Raw genomic sequence first — 24,201 nt, 5'->3', positions numbered from 1 at the left:
GAATCTGGTTAATTGACGTACAAATAATGTCAAAATAACCTTAATGGTCTTTATATCTTTTAAAATATGCTTTTTTTTTTTAAATATATATATCAATTTGTTCTTTTAAAAGTGATAATCCAGATTAATTCTTGACAAGTTTATCAATATATATAACATTGTGAATATATTTAAATCCATCCTTGTTCATTAAGTTTAATTCTACAGACACATAACAAAAAATCAGCACACATTTCAATCTGTAACAAATTCTTTTTTTTTTTTTATTGTGTTTAGAAGTATACAGAGTAGTGAATGGACATTGGTTCTAAGGCAGTGAATGGACATTGGTTCCAAGGCACAGAATCACATAGAAGTGTGAATTAATAGGGGTCATTAAAAGGGTAGAGAGGATGTCCTGCATCCCGGAGGACAGACTTACCACCAACCTACAAAAATAGATGCAACATACGTAATAGTGAACTACTTTTGGACTGTATTTGATTTGCAAGGTCTTAACACTCAGCACACTTAAAAACAGCAGCTTCAACATTATGTTTAATTTTAAAGTAACATTTTTGTTAATGGCCATGTAAAATTTAGTGCTAGGCCCATGTTGTATGCTGAGGCTTACAGTAATGTAACTTACAGTAATCGTTGGTACAATGTAACGGCAGCCTCTGTGCAATGCTGTCACTTGATTCATTTCTTCAGATTCAAGAGTGAAATCAAACACCTGTAATTGAGCAGAGTAAATGCATCGTATTGTTACAATACATGGTCATAAACACTCTAGAACATGAAAGAATAAAGAAAAACATGCAGAAACCTGGATATTCTCTTTGATCCGAGACTGTGTAATGCTCTTTGGGATAGTCACTACTCCTCGTTGAGTTTGCCACCTGCCACAATATCAATGAAGAAATAATCATTAATAATCAGTGAAGAATCAGTCAGAATCACCCCTTCACACATATGGCATCTCCAAGTTAGAAAACTCACATTTGCCCAATAAGGCAATAAAAAGCATAGCAGGACTTAAAAATCACTTGTAAACACAGAGCTAGAAAACAATATACAGTCGTGGCCAAAAGTTTTGAGAATTACATAAAAATTAATTTTCAAAAAGTTTGCTGCTAAACTGCTTTTAGATGTTTGTTTCAGTTGTTTCTGTGATGTACTGAAATATAATTACAAGCACTTCATACGTTTCAAAGGCTTTTATCGACAATTACATGACATTTATGCAAAGAGTCAGTATTTGCAGTGTTGGCCCTTCTTTTTCAGGACCTCTGCAATTCGACTGGGCATGCTCTCAATCAACTTCTGGGCCAAATCCTGACTGATAGCAACCCATTCTTTCATAATCACTTCTTGGAGTTTGTCAGAATTAGTGGGTTTTTGTTTGTCCACCCGCCTCTTGAGGATTGACCACAAGTTCTCAATGGGATTAAGATCTGGGGAGTTTCCAGGCCATGGACCCAAAATTTCAACATTCTGGTCCCCGAGCCACTTAGTTATCACTTTTGCCTTTATCACTTTTAGTTATCACTTTTGTTCTTCACCAAACTGTTGTTGGATTGTTGGAAGAAGTTGCTGTTGGAGGGTGTTTTGGTACCATTCTTTATTCATGGCTGTGTTTTTGGGCAGAATTGTGAGTGACCCCACTCCTTTGGATGAGAAGCAACCCCAAACATGAATGGTGTCAGGATGCTTTACTGTGGGCATGACACAGGACTGATGGTAGCGCTCACCTTTTCTTCTCCGGACAAGCCTTTTTCCAGATGCCCCAAACAATCGGAAAGGGGCTTCATCGGAGAATATGACTTTGCCCCAGTCCTCAGCAGTCCATTCACTATACTTTCTGTAGAAGATCAATCTGTCCCTGATGTTTTTTTTGGAGAGAAGTGGCTTCTTTGCTGCCCTTCTTGACATTAGGCCATCTTCCAAAAGTCTTGGCCTCACTGTGCTTGCAGATGCGCTCACACCTGCCTGCTGCCATTCCTGAGCAAGCTCTGCACTGGTGGAACTCCGATCCCGCAGCTGAATCCTCTTTAGGAGACGATACTGGCCCTTGCTGGACTTTCTTGGATGCCCTGAAGCCTTCTTTACAAGAATTGAACCTCTTTCCTTGAAGTTCTTGATGATCCTATAAATTGTTGATTTAGGTGCAATCTTAGTAGCCACAATATCCTTGCCTGTGAAGCCATTTTTATGCAACGCAATGATGGTTGCACACGTTTCTTTGCAGGTCACCATGGTTAACAATGGAAGAACAATGATTTCAAGCCTTAACCTCCTTTTAACATGTCAAGTCTGCCATTCTAAACCAATCAGCCTGACATAATGATCTCCAGCCTTGTGCTCGTCAACATTCTCACCTGAGTTAACAAGACGATTACTGAAATGATTAAGGAAGGTCCTTTAATGACAGCAATGAAATACAGTGGAAAGATTTTTTTGGGATTAAGTTAATTTTAATGGCAAAGAAGGACTATGCAATTCATCTGATCACTCTTCATAACATTCTGGAGTATATGCAAATTGCTATTATAAAAACTTAAGCAGCAACTTTTCCAATTTCCAATATTATTTATGTAATTCTCAAAACTTTTGGCCACGACCGTACACAACTTGTGCAGAAGCATGAATTTACCTGATGATAATTTGTGCAGGAGTCTTGTTATGCTTCTTTGCTAGTGCAGCAATAGCTGGTTCCTCCAACAGCACAGGCTCTTCTGGATGCTTCCAAGCTCGGTCAGAAGATCCTAGTGGACTGTAAGCAGTCATTACCAAACCTCGATCCCGGCAGTGAGCCAGCAGCTCAACTTGTGCCAGGTATGGATGAGACTCCACCTGCAAAACACCACTGTTACTCAACAAATTTATATAATAGACCATATAAATTAGGACATCACATTTTCTTCTGACCTGCAAAACAGCTGGTTTGATGCTTGCAACTGCTAAGATGTCATCGATCTGCCTGCTATTGAAGTTTGAAAGCCCAATAGCCCTGACAAGGCCTTTTCCCACAAGTTTTTCCATAGCAGCCCATGTCAGCTTGTAGTCTATGTTGTTAAACAGCAAGGTTCCATCCTCCTTCCTAGGAAAAGGGTTATCACCTCGTCTGGATAAAAATAACAAGACAAAACACTTGAGTGAGAAATTATAACACAGTAAATAAACAGGGGGGTTAATAAACAGTGCTCTTTTCCAACCTTAATACCCTCTTTTAAAAAGTCATAATTTTGATTTAAGATCGTAAGTTAATACTGAGAAAAGTAACTAATTCAAAGTCATTCATACACAGTACTCTCTTTCTCTCTGTGTATATAAATAAAATAAAAATGTGTAGCCAAGTATGGTGTCCCATACTCAGAATTTGTGCTCTGCATTTCATCCATCCAAGTGCATGCACACAACAGTGAGTAGTGAACACTCACCCGGAGCAGTGGGCAATCAAATTTGAAGAGAGTGCTGGTTATTTACCTGCCCACCTCCACCTACCTACTTTTCCTGGTGGTACTGAGGCTTGAACCTGCGACTCTCTAAACATTAGGTCTCTCTCTCTCTCTCTCTATATATATATATATATATTTTCATTATAAGAAAAACTGGAGGCTTACTGGTAGGCATGTGGCCAGTGGATGAGGTAGAGGTCCAGATACTCCAGTTTTAGGTCTTCTAAGGTCTTTAACAGAGATGGTTCCACATCATCTGGGTGGTGTTTTGTGTTCCACAGTTTGGAGGTCACAAATACATCCTCTCGCCTTATGCCCTGAAAGAGCACAACAGTTGTAAAAAGGACTGGTCGATAAATCAATTTTATCGATTAACTCGAATGTGTAGTTTACATCGATTTGATTGAATGAAAATCGGTTTTCTTTTTTACATCCACCGACGCTTCACTCAGGGCTCCTGTAATCCCGATTCTGAATGGTCTCAACCCTCCCCCCGCATTTGCTATAGAGACATGCTGCAGAGTGAGAGAGATGTTTTGCAATACGAAATGAAAAAGACCAAGGCAGCACAAGCACACCCACCAAAAGGCAACCTACAGCAGTGTTACTCGTAGCACGGCTTGCCAAGCTTTACTTTTGTGGCTTGCATGGCAGTAAATGATACGATGATATGATAAAGCAGTCAATACAGATATTTCATAAAAACATTAAAGGTCCCGTTCTTTTTGATCCCATGTTTTAAACTTTAGTTAGTGTGTAATGTTGCCGCTAGAGTATAAATAATATCTGTAAAATTCTAAAGGTCAAAGTTCAATGCCAAGCGAGATATTTTATTTAACAGAATTCGCCAAAAAAAAGACCTGAAAATGACGTCACTAGAACAGTTTTTTGACTAACCTCCGCCCACATGAACACACAAAAAGGTGGGCGTGGTCTTTTTGTGTTCCGACGGAGAAGAGGAAGAGTTGCATTTGTGTTTGTCGCCATGTCATCGAAATGCTGTTATTTTCATCTCGGAGTCCAATCATCTTTGTTTGGCCTTCCCAGGGACGCTGTACTTGGGAGATTAATTGTTACAATTTATGTTTAACTCGGTTCCCGAAAATTATAATCCACATGTAAAACTATGTGCAGCACATTTGTTGTGCTGCACATAGTGCACATAGCACAGTGATGTTGTCTACACTGGATGCGGTGTGATGCGATATGATCACCATCAGTAAACTGATGCCTTGGTCTATTTTTGATGAAATGTACTCACACTACATTCAGTTGATTTGCAACTGTAGTGTGATGTCATCAAGTTTAGACAGACTTTTAGCGCAGCGGGGTGCTGCACGACAACTCTTGCGTCCGGTGTAGATACACAGTTGGACAGTGTCTGCTCTATTACAAATAACTTATATATATATATATATATATATATATATATATATATAGTGACCTGGTGAAGAATCACTCGACAAGTTTTGGCTTCGTGAACAACAAAAGGCCCCGGAGGGTGGATTTTATTTACAATAATAAAAGGTGTAGGATGGCAAGCCGGTGCGTGTAGGCTGGTGCTCACGGTGCTCTTCAGTGCTCAATCCAAGTGAAAGTGGGTGTCCAAACGTGGTCGGTTACCAGGGTGACCTTGCCTCCCAGGAGGTAGTACCCCAGCTCCAGGACTGCCCACTTGATGGCCAGGGCCTCCTTCTCCACGACGGCGTAGTTCCTCTCGGCCGGGGACAGCTTCCTGCTGATGTAGATGACCGGATGCTCCTCGCATTCCTGGATTTTGGATAGGACTGCTCCCAGTCCTGTGTCGGAGGCATCCGTCTGCAACAGGAAGGGGCAGCTGAAGTCCAGAGTGCGAAGGACAGGTGCGGACGTGAGCGCTGTCTTGACCTGGGCAAAGGCCTCTTCCGCCGATGGTGTCCAGCATACTTTCTCCGGCTGCCCCTTCCTGGTCGGGTCTGTCAGGGGGGCGGCTAAACAGGAGAAGTTAGGGATAAAACATCGGTAATAACCCGCCAACCCCAAGAAGGCTCGTACCTGGGTCTTTGTCCGGGGCCTCGGGGTGGAGTGGATGGCCTCTACCTTTTTCTTCTGTGGCCGGATGAGACCTCGGCCGACTTGGAAGCCCAGGTACTTTTTCGTGGGTTGATGGTGAGTCCAGCCCGCCGGAGCTCCGAGAGCACCCTCCGCAGACGATCCAGATGTTCTTCCCATGCCTCTGAGTGGATCACGATGTCATCCAGGTAGGCGGCCGCGTACGCCTGGTGGGGCCGCAGGAGGATGTCCATCATTCGCTGGAACGTCGCGGGGGCCCCGTGTAGGCCGAAGGGAAGGGTCCGGTACTGCCAATGGCCACTGGGGGTTGAGAAGGCAGTCTTCGGTTTGGCGGCCTCGGAGAGTGGTACCTGCCAATAGCCCTTGGTGAGGTCCAGGGTACTGATGTACCGGGCCCTTCCTAGGCGGTCCAGCAGTTCATCAACCCGAGGCATGGGGTACCCATCGAACTCGGAGACTTCGTTCAGGCGGCGGAAGTCGTTACACAAGCGGAGGGTGCCACCCGGCTTTGGGACCATCATAATGGGGCTGGACCACGGACTCCGGGATGGCTCTATTACCCTCAACTTCAGCATTTGTTGGACCTCTTCCTCAATAGCCTGCCGAGGAGCTTCCGGGACACGGTAGGGCCGTTGCCTGACGACAACTCTTGGGGGTGTCCTAATGTCGTGCTGTAGCACGTTGGTCTGCCCGGGCTGGGAGGAGAACACATCCTGGAACTGACTGACCTCTGGGAGAGGACGTCTGGGAGGACTTCCACATCCACGACTTGCACTTGTGCCCAACAGTGCTTGAGTCGGTCGTCCTCCCGCTGTTCCCTGGCGAACGAGCCCCCTCCAGCAGCCTGTTGGTACACATCATAAAATAAGTTAGTAGACGGGGAGGGAGACTCACCTTCTCTCCCACTGTCGGAGGCGAGCAGCGCCAGATGGCGGCGGGGTGCTCGAGGCCGTCTCCATCTTCGACGGTTCCCCTCGGGGCTGGCAGGCCGAGCAGCGGCGGTGAGCAGTCTGTCGAAGCTGGGCCAATCCCTGCCAAGCAGTACGGCCACCAGCAGGTCCTTCACCAGGCCAACCTCCACCGGCCAGGCGCCTTGGGGTGACGAAATGGTGATTCGGGCCGGTACTTGGCGAGTGTCTCCGTGTACACAGGTAATCGGGTGGAAGCTTTTCTGGCCGCTTCGAGGGGTGCACAACCGCGACTGGATGAGAGTGACCGCCTTCGAGCTGGCGTCGCGCCTGGACCACCCTCCTGGGTGTTGGCAGGGTTCCTCATTCCAACCGCTTGCCGATGGGCGCGGGGTAATGCACGGAGGAGGCGATCGACCACAACTCGCTCCGCTAACTGTGCTGCAGTGGGGCTTCCTTCCAGCAGCCAGTGTTGAGCGATGCGACTGAGCTCGGCTGCCTGGGCACGGGCTGGCACATGGGGCTTGAATTCCCATTCGTGGAACTGTTGGGCCGCGCAGACGGGTGAGAGGCCGAGCCTCGCTAGGATCTCTCGCTTGACCTTGTTATATTCTTCATATATTCCTTGGAATGTTTTCTTCAAAAAGGACTAGACTACTACTGAGTGGTCCAAAGTTATGTTTTCTGATGAAAGTAAATTTTGCATTTTCTTTGGAAATCAGGGTCCCAGAGTCTGGAGGAAGAGATGAGAGGCACACAATACAAGTTGCTTGAGGTCCAGTGTTAAGTTTCCACAGTCAGTGATGGTTTGGAGTGCCATGTCATCTGTTGGTGTTGGTCCACTGTGTTTTCTGAGGTCCAAGGTAAACACAGCCATATACCAGGAAGTTTTAGAGCACTTCCTGCTTCCTGCTGCTGACCAACTTTATGGAGATGCAGATTTCATTTTCCAAAAGGACTTGGCACCTGCACAAAGTGCCAAAGCTACCAGTACCTGGTTTAAGGACCATGGTATCCCTGTTCTGAATTGGCCAGCAAACTCGCCTGACCTTAACCCCATAGAAAATCTATGGGGTTTTGTGAAGAGGAAGATGTGATATGCCAGACCCAACAATGCAGGAGAGCTGAAGGCCACTATCAGAGCAACCTGGTCTCTCATAACACCTGAGCAGTGCCACAGACTGATCGACTCCATGCCACACCGCATTGCTGCAGTAATTCAGGCAAAAGGAGCCCCAACTAAGTATTGAAAGCTCTACATGCTCATACTTTTAATTTTTATACTTTTTAGTTGGCCAAGATTTTTAAAAATCTTTTCTTTGTATTGGTCTTAAGTAATATTCTAATTTTCTGAGATACTGAATTTGGGAATTTTCTTAGTTGTCAGTTATAATCATCAAAATTTAAAGAAATAAACATTTGAAATATATCAGTTTCTGTGTAATGTAATGTGTGAATATAATATACAAGTTTCACTTTTTGAATGGAATTAGTGAAATAAATCAACTTTTTGATGATATTCTAACTATATGACCAGCACCTGTATACCTGTATATATAAACTTAAGGTCTTTACAGGATGAAGGTAATACTTTAAATCATCTTGTCTCAAATTTAACTGGTAAATGATAAATAATGATATCCCCTATTATATTGCATTGCATTGCATATCAGGGTTGACAGATTAATAAAAAAAATATGCCATTTGTGACTAGATGTAACTTTTGATACTTTGCAGTAAAAGTGTCTCTCTGATTGACTTTGCCCTATCATTGCGGCTCTCATTGAAGAAAAATACTGAAGACCTCTGACAGTCTTACAAACATTTACAAACTGTATCCAGTATGATAAGAATGTTACGTTACATATTATGTTATGTAACTTTTTCAAGGTTTACAATGACAGGGCCTGCCATCTTGTCTTTTTGCCTTGTTGTTTCTGATTGCACTTTAACCCTAATGGGGAAATCCAGATCAAATCCCACAAGGTAAAATCAAAAAAAAAATGGAGTTAAAACTTGTTTTGAACAATTTCTTTGTCATCTGAATATTGATTTTAAGTAGGGGGGAAAAGATTTGAAAATCGATTTGAATCGTAAAGGCCGTAGGCCATATTGCACAGCCCTAGTTGTAAAGCACACATTGTTCCTTTATATTTAAGTGTGTGGTTATGTATTTCATATCTGTAATAAACTTGGTTGACCTACTTTTTCAGGTCCCATCATTTCCTGAAATGCTTCACCAACCTCTGTCTCATTCCCATAAATGGGAGCACAGTCAATGTGCCGATAGCCAGACTGTAATGCCCAAAAAACTGCCTGTTTTACCTGCAATTGAAAACATATTTATACAAAATGCTTTTTGGAGTTCTACACACAAACACAAAAGATTATTGCAGAACATAATGGATAATATACTGAAGAACTGCCTATCCAAGTAAACCTGCTCACATTCTCAATACATCATATTCAGATTCAAATTCTGTCATAGTTATGGTTGGGATGATGCACTGAAAACTTACTTGTCCTAGTTCACTCTTCCATGTCCCAAGTCCCACAAGGGGCATCTTTCGTCCAGTGCTGAGCACAGCAAAGTCATTCATACTCATCCTGTGTGCCTTCAGAGAGAGAGAGAAAGAGAGAGAAAACACAGTATGAACCGTGTTCATAAATGGAATAGACTTAAGGTTATTAAATATATGATTTAATCCTTGTACTAGTAAATCAATCTAAACCCTAAACACTCACAGAAAGGTTGCAGAAGGCGCAGTGAATGCAAACTGTTCGGTGTTCAAATTCAGGAGCAGAATAAAAGGAAGTGTAACCTGCTGACTTACCAGCTGACTTCTACAGAAGCTCTAGCAGGATGTGAATACTGTAATACCATACACTGCATTTTTGAGGACAGGATAACTTTAGGGCTGGCAAACTTTGTTAAATTAATAATGAAAATTAGTTTGAAAAAAATGGTCTTTGTATTTTAATATAAAAGGCATTTAAAAATCACCAATTCAACCTCCATGCGTTACTGGCACGCCCCCAGTCATTATTCTGGATCAGTTTGCTCGGAATTGTCTAGTTAGTGCTGTGAATCACACAGACAGTTGCATAACGTACTATTCTACAGTTAAACTTGTGAGAATGAATGAGAAGACAAAGAGCACGTTGAATATGCTACATTTCTCCCTGTAAAATCAGGTCAACTAGTGTCCAACGTGACGTGTCGCATCATAACAATGAAAGTTTTTCCTAGGTCAGGGATAGTTTTATATTATTTGTTCAGATACTTACGATGTATAAGTAGGTCAAGAAATTTCTTCACTATATAGTTAAGTTACCAAGGTTGATTAAAAACTATTTGAAAAATTTCTCACGTTTACGTATTTACTTCCTGCTCACAGTCCTTTAAAAACATCCGTCAAAATAAAAGCCTCTATAACGTTACAAGAAATTCCTCACCCTCACTCTATTCTAGTTCAAGTGACAGGGCTAAAAATTTAAATAAGATTTGATCTTAGTTATTTGCCAGTAATATTAATAAAAAAACCATGTCATTTTAGTCACTGATCATAAGAAAATATTGTGATCAATCTAAAACTCCTTCAAATGTTTCCTAACCTATCTAGAAGTCCACCACACTTTGTACACTTCTACATGGCTTTTCTTTTTGAAATGGGGAAAGTTAGTCAGTCTTTATGATTTGCTTATTACCCTACCCTACTCCCTACTCTGGATTATGTCCAGTCTTTTCATGGCTTTAGCTGTTCAACTTCAATTCTGATATAAATTTGAATGTACCTGTATATAATTCTCCAAAATCAGAGACACCATCATACACCAAAATAACAGCAAAGGAAATTTTCTTTCAATCATTGTCTTACATTACATCAAATGTTTAATTTACACAAAAGTTAATTCAGGATGAAAAAACCTGCAATTCCTGGTTGTAAATTTGAATTAAAAGTACAAAACAGCATCAAAAACTTATGATGACAAAATTTAGCTGAGCAATTCACACAGAATATGATCAAGCTTTTATGACATAAATTGCACTGTTTCTCCATATATTACAAAGCACAAAAATATCTGTACAAAAAAAAACAAACAAAAAAAATTCACTCGTTTCCTCTTCGACTTCTCTTGTGACTCTTCTTTGACCGACTAGAACACAGAGACAAATGCAGCATGAAACAAGAGGGGTAAAACAAAGAAAACCATCATTCATTTCATATATTAGAGCATTACCTCTCTGGGGACTTGGAGTGAGTGCGATGCCGGTGACTTTTGTGGTGACCTGGAAGAAAATATACCAATATATACCAGTTTTTCCACTTTTTCTTATTATTTTAAACAAAATATTGTGGACTACTTTTTTTTTGTATTCTTGAAAAGAGCCTCGTTGTACCTGGAGATTTGGAGCGATGCCTTCTGTCCCTGGATCTGCTGCGGTGTCTACGGGGACTTTTGCTGCGGTGACGGTCCCGATCTCGATCACGTCTGGGTGATGGACTGAATGAAGAGAGTAATCAGACAAATATATTACACTGTATAATCTCCTAAAATAACATGCCCCACTTATAATATATCTAAAATATCTAAAATACTATTAGTGTGCCTAAAATTTCACTACACCTTCGTCTTTTAGGTGATCTGCTCCGTCTAAAATGAAAAAAAAAACAAACAAAGAGAATCAGAAGAATAATTATACATCTGTTAAGCAAGCAAACTGGAATAATACGATCTGAATGACGATATGCAAGCACCATCACTGACCTTCTGGGTGAGTGGCTGCGTCTATAGCGTGGAGAAGGAGACCTGCGTGGTCGGTCCATATCTCTGTAACTTCTTCTGTGTGGCTCTGGTGTATGAATTTTCTCTGGCTGCAGAACATATGGAGAAGTGGTGTAACAGTCACATTTGCTATATATAATTATTCATTATAATAATAATTTGTGCTTAGATTGTCAGACATTGTGAGTTCACTTTTACCTTCTCTTCTTCCTCATCCTCTTCCTCACTGGTCTCCACCTCATCTAGATCTTCTTCCAGAGCACTAATACGAGTATCCAGGAGCTCTGCTTCCTCCAAAACCTGTCTCTTCTGTGAAAAAAAAGACACCCAAATGAACATGTGGACATAATTTTTTTACATAAATGACTCAAATACATTTCCTTTAAAATTCACATTACTTTAAAGGACAACACAAACACACTCAATTTATATAAATAAGTATAATTTTTATGCATATACACTACATGTAACAAGTCCAACCAACCTGAAGTCTAGGGAGGATGACGTCACACACTCGCTCGGCATGAAGCAGCTCATCTATAAACTCATCAACGTGCATCAACTCAAACTCTGTGTAAAGAAGAAATATTATTTGCAAATGTCTTTTTCAGCAAAGGATAAATTACGTCATGCCACATACCCACTAAATCAAGAAAAATGCTCACCTCCATTTCTGTTCTGGCCTTTGATTTTTCTGTAGTCATTGTATAATGGCTCTAAATACTTGTAGCAATCCACAGAAGTTCCAGTCAGGCGCATATACATTGCTCCAAGCAAACGGACATACCTGGATGGGGAAAATAGATTGGTAATGCAAAACCTTCAAGCAACGTGTAAACAGAAAAATTACAAACTGCATACAGTTAGAGCAGTAATAAAACACTAACTTGAAATCTTCATTCTTGATGAATTCCACAATAATGTCCTTTTCAGGCTGGATCTGCAGCATCTTTAGGGTCAGACATAAGAATGGAGTTGGCTTGATGTTTCCTCCATATACCCCACCAACAAACTTCAGCTCCATTGCTTTGTCCACGACAAGCTCAGCTAGATTTTACAGAGGGGACAATAATAGTGACAGTTAAAATGATACTTGGCACATTAATTACACAATTCCATATATGTAGATATCTAAGGTAAATTTAAGGTCATAACAGACCTTAACTGTCAAGCTAACAGTATCATATTTTATACATTAATTTCTAAGGCCTCTAAATTTTCAACATTCTTAAATACCTGTTGTACACAATCTTCTACACGTTGATATTTATATGTTTTAGGGCATTTTTAGTATAATTCTAAATATGTTAATCTTCAGGTTGTGCTTTTTGCTGTCAAATATTAAATTAATTTCATTAAGTAAATGCAGGACTAACTTTAAAATGAATATTTACTGGACTGAAGCAGCTTTGCTCTATATATATATATATATATATATATATATATATATATATATACACATACTTATACATATATACATATATATATATATACATATATATATATATATATATATATATATATATATATATATATATATATATATATATATACACATATATACATATATACATATACACATATATACATATATACACATATATGCACATACATATACACATAATATGTATATGTATATATATATATATATATATATATATATATATATATATATATATATATATATACACACATATACACATATATACATATACATATATACACATATACATATATACACATATACATATATACACATATACATATACACATATATACACATATATGCACATATATATACACATAATATGTATATATATATATATATATATATATGTATATATATATGTATATATATATATATACACACACACACACACACACACACACCTGTACGTGTGTGTGTTTCGGATTATAATTTCATATGTCAGGCTTTACAGTGTTAACAATACAAGATATATAGGTTAAGCACTTATACGAATAAGTTATATGAATACTCCATTCTCAAGTCACATTATTAAAGCTGCCAACGGTAAACAATGAACTACAGGAGGTCAGCTTTAAAATATAATGAAATAGGATGAGATAACCAGTAAGTAGACTTACTTCGAGTAAGGTAGATAACTAACTAACATTACTGTTGTTTTTAATGCAACATTAACAAATACCGTAACGTTATGTATCCCAGAACACTTCTCTCACCTGTAAGTCCAAAACATTCCTCTTTCCAGTACTTGGACTCATAAATACGTGTCCTTATAATCTTCTCGACAAGATACTGAGGATTCGTTCCATGTATACTGTTGGCATCTTTTACTGTTCTATTAGCCATGGTTCAAAATTGTAAATGAACGAACGATTAATCTTAACGCTAATATGCCATATTAGAGAAATATCGAAGAATAACTTCCGGGAAAAAGCGGGCGTCACATCCGTAAGGCAACGCTGTATTTTGCTGTCCAATCAAAAACTCTTCATACGTCATCTGCGCGCGAAAGGGACGTGTGAGTTGTATGCTTGTTGTATGTTTGTGCTCTCTTGTCTGCTGTGGTGTAAGATGCGTTTAACTTCATATATACGCTGATTTTAATTTCTGTGTGTCTAAGTGTGGCGGAGACGGAAGATTGTTGCTTATTTATTTGTTTGATAAGGAGTTTTGAAACAGTTGCAGAAGTTACCGGCTGGTAAGTAAGAAAGAGAGGAGCTGGGGATTTAAAGTTTACTTTACCTAAAGTTACCTTATATAAACTTATATTAACAGTTTGAAATGTATTCTTACCTCTCTGATATATTTATCTTTTCCTAATAATAATAATAATAATTAGTTACAATAGTTTTATCCCTGGTGACTGTTTAAACCAGCTACGAATTTGATAATAAATAATAAATGTTGCAAACATTATTATATTTGTTTACAATTATAACCGACCATATGTTTGTGTTTGTGTGTATATAGATATACATAAACACACATGATTATTTTTTAAATAATAATACAACTTTTTTCTAGTTGCCATTGTTACTGATTTGACTATTAGGTACATACTATTAAATATATAATCGATGCTGTGCTTTACAGACCTTGTATCAGACCTGCACCATGAGCCGCTACATCACAAGACTGAGAATGAAAAGAACCTACAAATGGAATGGGAGACCAGTCGGTGAAGACAGGAAGCTGAAAAGACAATACTACGAGTAAGTGCACTTACCACATTATGATGAATACTAAGTGATTTGAACAAATGTACTGTACATTGTAACTTGATTTTGAGGCCCTGTGAGAGAGAGCAATCTCTATAAAATGTTTTCAGTCATTTTCCAGTAGTCATGGAAATTCATTAGTCAAAAGATGTTTTATCTCTGGATGTAACCGCTGATGATTGATCCTCACACAGGTCCATGTCCATTTCTGTAGAGGGAAAGACACAAGATGCAACTGTGTCTTTAGGCCAGTACATTTTGATTGAGGGTGATGATGAGGACAATCCCTTTGTGGCACAACTTCTCAAACTGTACACTGATGGTAGGAATATGCCCTCTTTTTATTGAAAACATGTATATTTGCATGCAATCTGAATTAGACACTAATCTGTGTTGGTTTATCTAACATTTGTACCCAGATTCAGGAAAGAAGAAGACTGCAGTATTGCAGTGGTTTGTGCGGATGTGTGAAGTACCTCATAACAAACGCAAGCTCTTGGGCAGAGATCCCCATCCACAAGAGATATTTTTCTACCAGGACCGCTCTTGTGATAATGAGGTGGATGGAGAGACCATTCTTGGAGCAGTACAGGTAGGCATTGTGTGATTGTAGTATTTAAATTCTGGAGGGATTGCTCATATTTATATACGATGAACATGCATAACACTATGATCAAGAAATGCTTAGGTAGTTGTTTTATGTGATTTTATTATATTTTAAAAATGTAAAATAAAATGAATTTATTGTATTTTGTCAAATACAATTCTTTTTTTTTTCTTTTTTATTGTTATTGTCATAATCAAGTTATGCCTTTTATTATATATTATTTAAAGTAGTATTTATATAATTAATTTTAAGATTATTTTCATTATTATTATAATTTCCATTATATCCAATAATAATTTATAACTTTGATTCTAGATTGAGTATGTCCCAGTTGAGGATCCTTTCCCAGTTGGCAAGAGCAGAGACATACTTTTTGTCAAACTCTTGTGGGATACCAAATCCTTCAAAGCATTGGATCCTGAGCTTATGCAGCCCCCTCAGAGCCCTAAATCTCCCCCACTATCTTCACGTAGACCTCAGACTCGGGCTCTTCCAACCCCAGACCCCTCGATAATGAAACGGGCCACGTCAGGCATTCTCACCCGCGGCAGCATGAGCACCGGCAAAATGAGCTCCAGTGAGGCAGAGTCTCTCCACTCTGCCTCCAAACTCTCTGCAGCTAAAGCTCTTAGTGCTAAGAGGAGAAGCCGAGCCGTCTCTGGGCCACATGTTCGCAAGAAGCTGGACTTGTGCAGTGAGTGCCATGCATCCACACACATTTTGCTTTTGAAGGAATAGTTCACCTAAAAATGAAAATTTACTACATTGAATATGTAGATTAGTCTGTTTTGTCATCAGAACAGATTCACTTGCTCACCAATGGATTCTCTACAGTGAATGGGTGCTTTCAGAATAGACTAAAGTCGTGTCAATTACTTGGTGAGCAAGCAATTTTGTATGAAATAAAGAGCAACTGTTCTTTTTGGGGGAACTATTCCTTTTAATAGTTTCAAAAGCACTAAACTAAACAGTGTTTCTCTTACATTTATAATAGGTCCAAGTAAAAACATGTCTCGAGATGATGTTCTGGGAGAGATTCTTGATGAACGCGCACAGAAAACGCTGACATCAAAGTTGAACACATCTCCAACGGGTCGCATCTCCATTTCTATTAGATTGTCTCCACTTAATCCTAATGAGGAGGAGTGTGTCTCCACTCTGTCCTCACACAGCCCTGATAAACCCAGAATGACTGCACATGACAAAGACGATGCAACCAGGTACATCTATTTACATTGGAAAGTATGGTTCTTTGTTTTGTAGGCCTAGTACTTCAAATTAGTACTGTGCTGCTGATTGTTTTAGTTAGAAATAAGCAAACCAATTTTGTTCTTCATATGTTGAAGACTGGTTTAATATCCTATATCTATATAGAACTGAAAAAGTAGGGTCTAGTAATAAAAGTCCTGCTGCCCTCCTAGTGTCTTTCTTGGGGTGCAGCCTATTGGGGATGATGATCCAGAGCCACTAATTAGCACAGGCAGAACTCCCAGGAAGAGAGAGGCAACCCCTAGGAAAGCAGCTCTAAGAGGCCTGAAGTGAGTTGGCTTCCTCAATTGCTCCACAGATTTTTTTTTTTATTCTGGATGGGCTTTGGCTGTCTTTATTAAAAACAAAGGCATTATGTGGTTATTTTCTTTTTTCACACTTTATGCACTGCTTGAGCACAAAGCTACTTTTATCTGGACCAGTGCACTGTTGGCCCCTTCACTTTCTTTATGCAATGGTATGTTTAATTTGAGGATGAAATGACTCATAGAGTAACATAAATATATGTTTTCAAACAAGGGCAAGAACTCCATCCAGGAGGAAAGATTCAGCTGCACTCAGAGAACCAGCACTGGCTGCTTTGTAAGTGTTGCAAGTGAAATTAACTTGAGCAGCAGTACTTTTGTTTACAGGTTTTAGAAATGTATTTATAAATGTATTTTTTTAAGGCAAGACAAGTTTATTTATATAGCACATTTCGTACACAATGGTAATTCAAAGTGCTTTACATAAAAGAAAGTAAAATAGTAATGAAGAAAAATAATAAGAATAAAACAAGCAATTTTAAAACTTTTAAAATTATTAAAACTGTACTTATTTAAAATGAATTTAAAACAGTAAGAAATGATTTTACATAAAATTAAATAAAAAAACAGTGAAAATATATATTGCAATCTGTTTTACTGTTTTCGTCACAAAATTAGTGTGTTTTTATTGTTGATTACTTTTTACTTTGCCCTTGATCATTTTTGACCAGTGGGTGGCAGCATATAACAGTTAAGATTGTGTTGTCAGACAGTAATTTAAATGGCACTCACCATGACCAGTTCTTGAGGCAAGCAGACAAATTTCTCAACAGCTACATTTAAAAATTATGTCTGAATGCACACTTGATTTCTTGATGTTTTTTTTTTTGTTTTTTCAATTATTATTTTAAAATTATATACATGATTGGTTAGGGGCATGTAATTGTAAATTGCAATGGTATTAAAATCTATTACATGTGATGAAAATGTTTGGAAAAAACTTGCATCGCTGATAATTGAAAAAAACTATTTGTTTTAATTAAATTCAGCAAGCATGCACGTGTTCTTGGGAAAACATCACTTTTGCCTTGTAAAACGTTGACCTGCTTTTGCATTTAAGTTCCTATGGCACCATTTGAACAGTCTGACCTCTTTTTCTAATCAATTATCGAGACTAAGTTGATTTTTTTTGGCGTTTACATCTTATATGATCTTGCAGTGGTGAGAGAGTAATAGATTGTTGTAATACCTGATATTTGTGCACGCATACATATTATTTGTTATAGTGGTTTTTTTTCTCTTTTCTTCATATTCCTGCTAACAAACTGTTAGAGCTGAAGAGGAGCATGAAGATTCTCCCATCCAGACTGCTGCCACTTCTCGCTCTAAGAGGAAATCTGCCCAGCTTGTGTCTTCACGCATCAAAAAGCAGCTGTAGGTCCCACTAAGGCTGTGGATCAATTAAAAGAAATATGAGTTGTGTGTGTGTGTGCCTACTTAACCATATTTTGGGGACAAATTTGTACCCAAAAGTGAGCAAAACAAAATCGCTAAAAACCTCTATTTGGGGATGTCCTCATTTGTAAAACTGGTATAAAATAAAAGATTTCTGTGAGGGGTAGGGTTAGGTTAAATAGTCTATAACTATCTGTATATAAAAACAATACAAGTCTATGTGATGTCCCTCTTTAGATAGCTAAGTAAATGTGTGTGTGCGCGTGCGTGTGTGTGCGTGTGTGTGCGTGTGTGTGTGTGCGCGTGTGTGTGTATGTGTGTGTGTGTGTATGTGTGTGTGTGTGTGTGTGTGTGAGAGAGATGCAGTCGCACACTGACACCCTTGGGCCTGGATGCTTGCATTCTACATGCTACACAGGATTGCATTCCAGCCGCATTGTCTTTAACTGAATGTTTTGCTTTTGATTAATCTATTAAATGATCCATGTTATCATCTGCTTTTAAAGAAATTTATTAGGCAACAAGATTGACCTGCAGTCAGATGAGGAGGATGGTGATGATGATGACTGCTTCGTACCTGCTAAAATTGATCTCCAGAGTAGCAGCGACGAGGAAGAGGAGGCAAAGATCGACAGCGAAGATGAGCTTATAGTAAAGAAGCGTAGAGGATCCGGAACATCCCGGTCTACTGAGAAAACCAGAGTCTCTGCTAGGACCCCACGTAAAACTCCCAGCAAAAAGGTTCAAATAAGTGCGGTGCTTAGTCGTCCTGCTAGCAGTTTGTGTCTTCACAAAACCAAAGCTGCATTTCACATGAAGAAAACATGGGATGTGGAAGTTAGTTAATCTTTTACTGCATTTATCTCCAGACAGCTCCAGCCACCCCACGTACACCACGTCATGCCACTCCCAGCATACCCAGCAGGACTGCGCCAGCCAGGAAGCCCGGGAATGTTCTCGAAGAAGCACGGGCACGGTAAGCATCTGCACAGACCACAGTCCCACAAGGCTAACTGTTTAACCAGCAAAACTATACAGTTACACTACCATTCAAAGGTTTGGTGTCAAGGTTTTTTTTTTTCTTGGCAAGGAGGCATTAAACTGATAAACTGACAGAAAAGACTCTATGCCAAATAAATGCGGTTGCTTTGAACGTTCTATTCATAAAAGAATCCTGAAATAAAGTCATTTTTCTACAAAAATATTAACAGCACAACTGTTTTCTACATTGATGAAAATAATAAGAAATGTTTCTTTATCACCAAATCAACATATTAAAGTGATTTCTAAAAGATAATGTGACACTGAAGACTTGAGCAGTGGCTGCTGAAAATCCAGCATTACCATCAAAGGAATAAATTATATTTTAAACTATATTTAAATAAAAAAAATTTTAATTTTCACTATATTACAATTTTATCCTATTTGTTATTAAAATATTTTTTTTGCAACAGTTTACATGTTTCCTCTGTTCCTGAGTCTTTACCGTGTCGAGAACAAGAGTTTCAGGATATTTACAACTTTGTGGAGAGCAAGGTCATTGATGGCACTGGAGGGTAAGAATCAGATTTAACATCCATCTGTTTTTTGTTTTTTTCTCCATATAGTTAATGTTTCTTTTGCAGGTGTATGTATATTTCTGGTGTTCCTGGTACTGGTAAAACTGCAACAGTACACGAGGTGATCCGGTCCCTTCAGCAATCGGCTGAACAAGATGAAATCCCTCACTTCCGCTTCATCGAGATCAATGGCATGAAAATGACAGACCCACATCAGGCTTATGTACAAATACTACAGGTCTGTATGCTGCCGCCTCCTCCACTATAATTTTTACATAATTTCCTCCTCTTTAGTCTTATATAGTATTTTATGTGAATTTATGCTCTGGTAGAAACTGATTGATCAAAAAGCAACACCTGATCACGCAGCCACACTACTGGAGAAACGCTTCAGTGCTCCCGCACCAAAAAAAGAGACCGTTGTGCTTCTAGTAGATGAGGTGAGACATTTGTAACTGGTGACACTTATACTGCCACCTATGTTACATGTTTTTAGCTAATTATTTATTGTGATTAGGTGATCCAAATTGGTCTACATTAGTGGTTCTCAAAATTTTTCACTTGAAAGAGACCAGCCCCTGTTGTCCAACGCCATATTCAAGCGTAGAGCTGCATTTCACATGCAGCTCGCCTCCTTGCCAAGAAAAAAAAAAAACCTTGACACCAAACCTTTGAATGGTAGTGTAACTGTATAGTTTTGCTGGTTAAACAGTTAGCCTTGTGGGACTGTGGAAATAGTGCTGGAAAATCTTTTTCTCATTCAGTTGTTGGTCTTTACAATCTTTTTTTAGTTTGTCTTCTATTTCACTCATTTCCTGTCAATCATTGGGTAATTTGTACTTGTATTATATCTTTCCATTCTTCTACAGTTTGAAAGAATATCTTTCTATTTATTTATTTTTTCAGCTTGACCTCTTGTGGACCCGTAAACAGAATGTGATGTATAACTTGTTTGATTGGCCAACAAGGCGCAATGCTCGTCTGGTGGTCCTTACCATCGCAAATACTATGGATTTACCTGAGAGGATCATGATTAACCGTGTTGCTAGTCGACTGGTAAAACCATCTTTCAACATTGAGATGCCATTCAATTTTGATTGAAAGGCTACTGCAAAAAATGGAAATAAAATATGAATGTCATTTATTTATCTTCAGGGACTGACAAGGATGTCCTTCCAGCCGTATACATTTAAACAGCTACAACAGATCATCACATCGAGACTGAACAGAGTGAAGGCTTTTGAAGAAGATGCTCTCCAGTTAGTCTCAAGAAAGGTGTGAAACCATGTTGTCTTAGGCACAGGTGACTGAGGCTTTGTGGGGTACCTCTTGAGCACTCTAGTGGTCTCTGTACTGATCTTGGGCTACGAGGTTGTTTACTAACAGGTGTTGTCAATTTAAATTACATGTGGTTATCTTATGTCATCGAATCAGTAAGAGATTGTGGTCTTCTAGGTGGCAGCGCTTTCGGGTGATGCACGACGTTGCCTTGATATCTGCAGAAGAGCCACAGAGATTTGTGAGCACTCTGGTAGTCAGAAGAACAGCAGTGGATTGGTGGGGATGAGTCATGTGATGGAAGCTTTAGATGAGATGTTCTCTTCTTCCTACATTGCATCTATCAGGTAAAAAGAAGTGAAAGAACTATCACCAGTTATGGCCATTGTTCCTTAATGTGACTTTTATTTGTTATTTTTTTGAGAAATGTAATAGTTCGGCTCCAATCAGACCTCTATTCTTTTTAATGTTGCTATTGTAGGTGTGCTTCAGTCCAGGAGCAGCTTTTTCTGAGGGCTGTTATTGCAGAGTTTCGTCGACTGGGTCTGGAAGAAGCCACTTTCCAACAGGTAACATAACTGTTGATTCAACTCGTTCATAATAATCCTTATTCTTATTATATATATATATATATATATATATATATATATATACACACACAACCCGAATTCCGGAAAAGTTGGGACGTTTTTAAAATTTTAATAAAATGAAAACTAAAGGAATTTCAAATCACATGAGCCAATATTTTATTCACAATAGAACATAGATAACGTAGCAAATGTTTAAACTGAGAAATTTTACACTTTTATCCACTTAATTAGCTCATTAAAAATTTAATGCCTGCTACAGGTCTCAAAAAAGTTGGCACGGGGGCAACAAATGGCTAAAAAAGCAAGCAGTTTTGAAAAGATTCAGCTGGGAGAACATCTAGTGATTAAGTTAATTGATATCAGGTCTGTAACATGATTAGCTATAAAAGCTTTGTCTTAGAGAAGCAGAGTCTCTCAGAAGTAAAGATGGGCAGAGGCTCTCCAATCTGTGAAAGACTGCGTAAAAAAATTGTGGAAAACTTTAAAAACAATGTTCCTCAACGTCAAATAGCAAAGGCTTTGCAAATCTCATCATCTACAGTGCATAACATCATCAAAAGATTCAGAGAAACTGGAGAAATCTCTGTGCGTAAGGGACAAGGCCGGAGACCTTTATTGGATGCCCGTGGTCTTCGGGGTCTCAGACGACACTGCATCACTCATCGGCATGATTGTGTCAATGACATTACTAAATGGGCCCAGGAATACTTTTGGAAACCACTGTCGGTAAACACAATCCGCCGTGCCATCAGCAGATGCCAACTAAAGCTCTATCATGCAAAAAGGAAGCCATATGTGAACATGGTCCAGAAGCGCCGTCGTGTCCTGTGGGCCAAGGCTCATTTAAAATGGACTATTTCAAAGTGGAATAGTGTTTTATGGTCAGATGAGTCCAAATTTGACATTCTTGTTGGAAATCACGGACGCCGTGTCCTCCGGGCTAAAGAGGAGGGAGACCTTCCAGCATGTTATCAGCGTTCAGTTCAAAAGCCAGCATCTCTGATGGTATGGGGGTGCATAAGTGCATACGGTATGGGCAGCTTGCATGTTTTGGAAGGCTCTGTGAATGCTGAAAGGTATATAAAGGTTTTAGAGCAACATATGCTTCCCTCCAAACAACGTCTATTTCAGGGAAGGCCTTGTTTATTTCAGCAGGACAATGCAAAACCACATACTGCAGCTATAACAACAGCATGGCTTCGTCGTAGAAGAGTCCGGGTGCTAACCTGGCCTGCCTGCAGTCCAGATCTTTCACCTATAGAGAACATTTGGCGCATCATTAAACGAAAAATACGTCAAAGACGACCACGAACTCTTCAGGAGCTGGAAATCTATATAAGGCAAGAATGGGACCAAATTCCAACAGCAAAACTCCAGCAACTCATAGCCTCAATGCCCAGACGTCTCCAAACTGTTTTGAAAAGAAAAGGAGATGCTACACCATGGTAAACATGCCCCGTCCCAACTATTTTGAGACCTGTAGCAGAAATCAAAATTGAATTGAGCTCATTTTGTGCATAAAATTGTAAACTTTCTCAGTTTAAACATTTGTTATGTTATCTATGTTCTATTGTGAATAAAATATTGGCTCATGTGATTTGAAAGTCTTTTAGTTTTCATTTTATTAAAATTTAAAAAACGTCCCAACTTTTCCGGAATTCGGGTTGTATGTATATGTGTATATATATATATATATATATATAATGTATATACTAAATTAAAGTAGATGAATTGTATAACCTGAAAGAATGGATGTTTTTCTTTTCTACAGGTGTTTGTTCAGCACCAGGCTCTGTGTCGTGTTGAGGGTTTGCAGCCGGTGAATGTGTCTGAAGGACTGTCTGTCTGTCAAAGGCTGGGTTCCTGTCGCTTGCTTCTCCTTGAGGGAAGCCGCTTGGACCTGTTTCTCCGTATCAGACTCAATGTAAGTCAGGACGATGTGCTTTATGCATTGAAGGCTGACTAAAATGCAGACCTACCATGTCACAAGTTCTGACTGGCAACCTGTGTGGATCCCCACTGGGTCTGTCCAATTTTTTGGACATTATGGACAATTTTTTTTTTTAATCTTGCCTGCAGCTTCACAGTTAAATTCTTATGAACTGAAAGTGAGATATTGTCCAGAGTGTGTTCTTAATAAGTTATACAATTTAATGCTCAAAATTTAACATGTAGTTCTATAAATGTTTTAAATGTACGTTTTGTGTATTCCAATTAATTCCTTTTTGATTCAGATCATTGTGACTTCCAGTTCACTCTTAAACATATATTTAGAAGATTTTCACAAAATTTTTATGCATTTTAGTGTGGGAGAGCAAGACCCACACATTTGTTGATCATTTCACGACTCTGTCAGGGTAAAAAGTGCAGTTTTCATATAATGCACCAAAATGTTGGATATTTGTCAGATTTTATTTTGTGTGATGTCTTGATACAATAAAGCTATTGACTGATCAGACCAGATCATGAGACCTAAATTGCTTCTTGTGTAATAATCAGTACAACATGTTACAGACAACATATTACAAATATAACAAAAATAATAATTGTTGAAGAATGATTGAGAAATATAGCCAACACATATAACATAGTTACATTTAATGAATATTCAGGGTTAAATGGCACTTGAGCACTATATAAAATACCAGTCACATCCTAAAATAACAACAAAAAATATCTTACTGATTTTTAAGTATATCTATGACACTTTACCTGTCATGAGACTGCATGTGATAGATTTGTTTACAAACTTTGTCTGTTCAAAGTGCAACTGTTAACTTTACCATATAAACCTGTTAACATTTGC

The 24,201-nt window shown here is 38.9% G+C and overlaps 3 protein-coding genes across 6 annotated transcripts; 1 reads left to right on the top strand and 2 right to left on the bottom strand.

Annotated features, from left to right (window-relative positions):
- Nucleotides 1–239: 239 nt before the first annotated feature.
- Nucleotides 240–10,027, bottom strand: LOC132151819 (aldo-keto reductase family 1 member A1-B-like). Of its 2 annotated transcripts, none has more exons than XM_059560211.1 (9): nucleotides 9,689–10,027; nucleotides 8,920–9,015; nucleotides 8,606–8,725; nucleotides 3,606–3,757; nucleotides 2,911–3,106; nucleotides 2,636–2,835; nucleotides 809–881; nucleotides 629–715; nucleotides 240–428 (listed from the first exon to the last, which is right to left on the bottom strand). In XM_059560211.1, the coding sequence occupies exons 2-9, from the start codon at nucleotides 9,004–9,006 to the stop codon at nucleotides 363–365; spliced, it is 981 nt and encodes a 326-aa protein (XP_059416194.1). In that variant the 5' UTR covers nucleotides 9,007–9,015; nucleotides 9,689–10,027; the 3' UTR covers nucleotides 240–362. The 2 variants fall into 2 exon arrangements, with proteins under 2 accessions (XP_059416194.1, XP_059416196.1); XM_059560213.1 differs by lacking the exon at nucleotides 9,689–10,027 and adding an exon at nucleotides 9,146–9,413.
- A 213-nt stretch (nucleotides 10,028–10,240) lies between these two features.
- On the bottom strand, nucleotides 10,241–13,609 carry LOC132151820 (pre-mRNA-splicing factor 38A-like). The gene is made up of 10 exons (XM_059560214.1): nucleotides 13,391–13,609; nucleotides 12,076–12,235; nucleotides 11,854–11,975; nucleotides 11,673–11,758; nucleotides 11,387–11,497; nucleotides 11,171–11,277; nucleotides 11,030–11,056; nucleotides 10,803–10,906; nucleotides 10,643–10,691; nucleotides 10,241–10,558 (listed from the first exon to the last, which is right to left on the bottom strand). The coding sequence occupies exons 1-10, from the start codon at nucleotides 13,518–13,520 to the stop codon at nucleotides 10,513–10,515; spliced, it is 942 nt and encodes a 313-aa protein (XP_059416197.1). The 5' UTR covers nucleotides 13,521–13,609; the 3' UTR covers nucleotides 10,241–10,512.
- Nucleotides 13,610–13,668: 59 nt separating this feature from the next.
- On the top strand, nucleotides 13,669–23,872 carry LOC132151818 (origin recognition complex subunit 1-like). Of its 3 annotated transcripts, none has more exons than XM_059560208.1 (19): nucleotides 13,669–13,872; nucleotides 14,266–14,386; nucleotides 14,587–14,714; nucleotides 14,812–14,984; nucleotides 15,315–15,693; nucleotides 15,994–16,219; nucleotides 16,421–16,537; nucleotides 16,788–16,850; nucleotides 17,846–17,947; nucleotides 18,475–18,709; nucleotides 18,838–18,944; nucleotides 19,423–19,524; nucleotides 19,594–19,765; nucleotides 19,860–19,967; nucleotides 20,434–20,583; nucleotides 20,683–20,802; nucleotides 20,983–21,152; nucleotides 21,287–21,374; nucleotides 23,167–23,872. In XM_059560208.1, exons 2-19 carry the CDS (start codon nucleotides 14,289–14,291, stop codon nucleotides 23,359–23,361), a joined length of 2,733 nt encoding a protein of 910 aa, XP_059416191.1. In that variant the 5' UTR covers nucleotides 13,669–13,872; nucleotides 14,266–14,288; the 3' UTR covers nucleotides 23,362–23,872. The 3 variants fall into 3 exon arrangements, with proteins under 3 accessions (XP_059416191.1, XP_059416192.1, XP_059416193.1); XM_059560209.1 differs by having other exon boundaries at nucleotides 14,227–14,386; XM_059560210.1 differs by lacking the exon at nucleotides 16,421–16,537 and having other exon boundaries at nucleotides 14,268–14,386.
- Nucleotides 23,873–24,201: the final 329 nt, after the last annotated feature.

The sequence above is a fragment of the Carassius carassius genome, chromosome 10, assembly GCF_963082965.1.
Source record: "Carassius carassius chromosome 10, fCarCar2.1, whole genome shotgun sequence".
Classification (NCBI taxonomy): Eukaryota; Metazoa; Chordata; class Actinopteri; order Cypriniformes; family Cyprinidae; genus Carassius; species Carassius carassius.
Note: the sequence above shows the minus strand (reverse complement) of the source record. Positions and strands in the feature narration are given on the sequence as shown.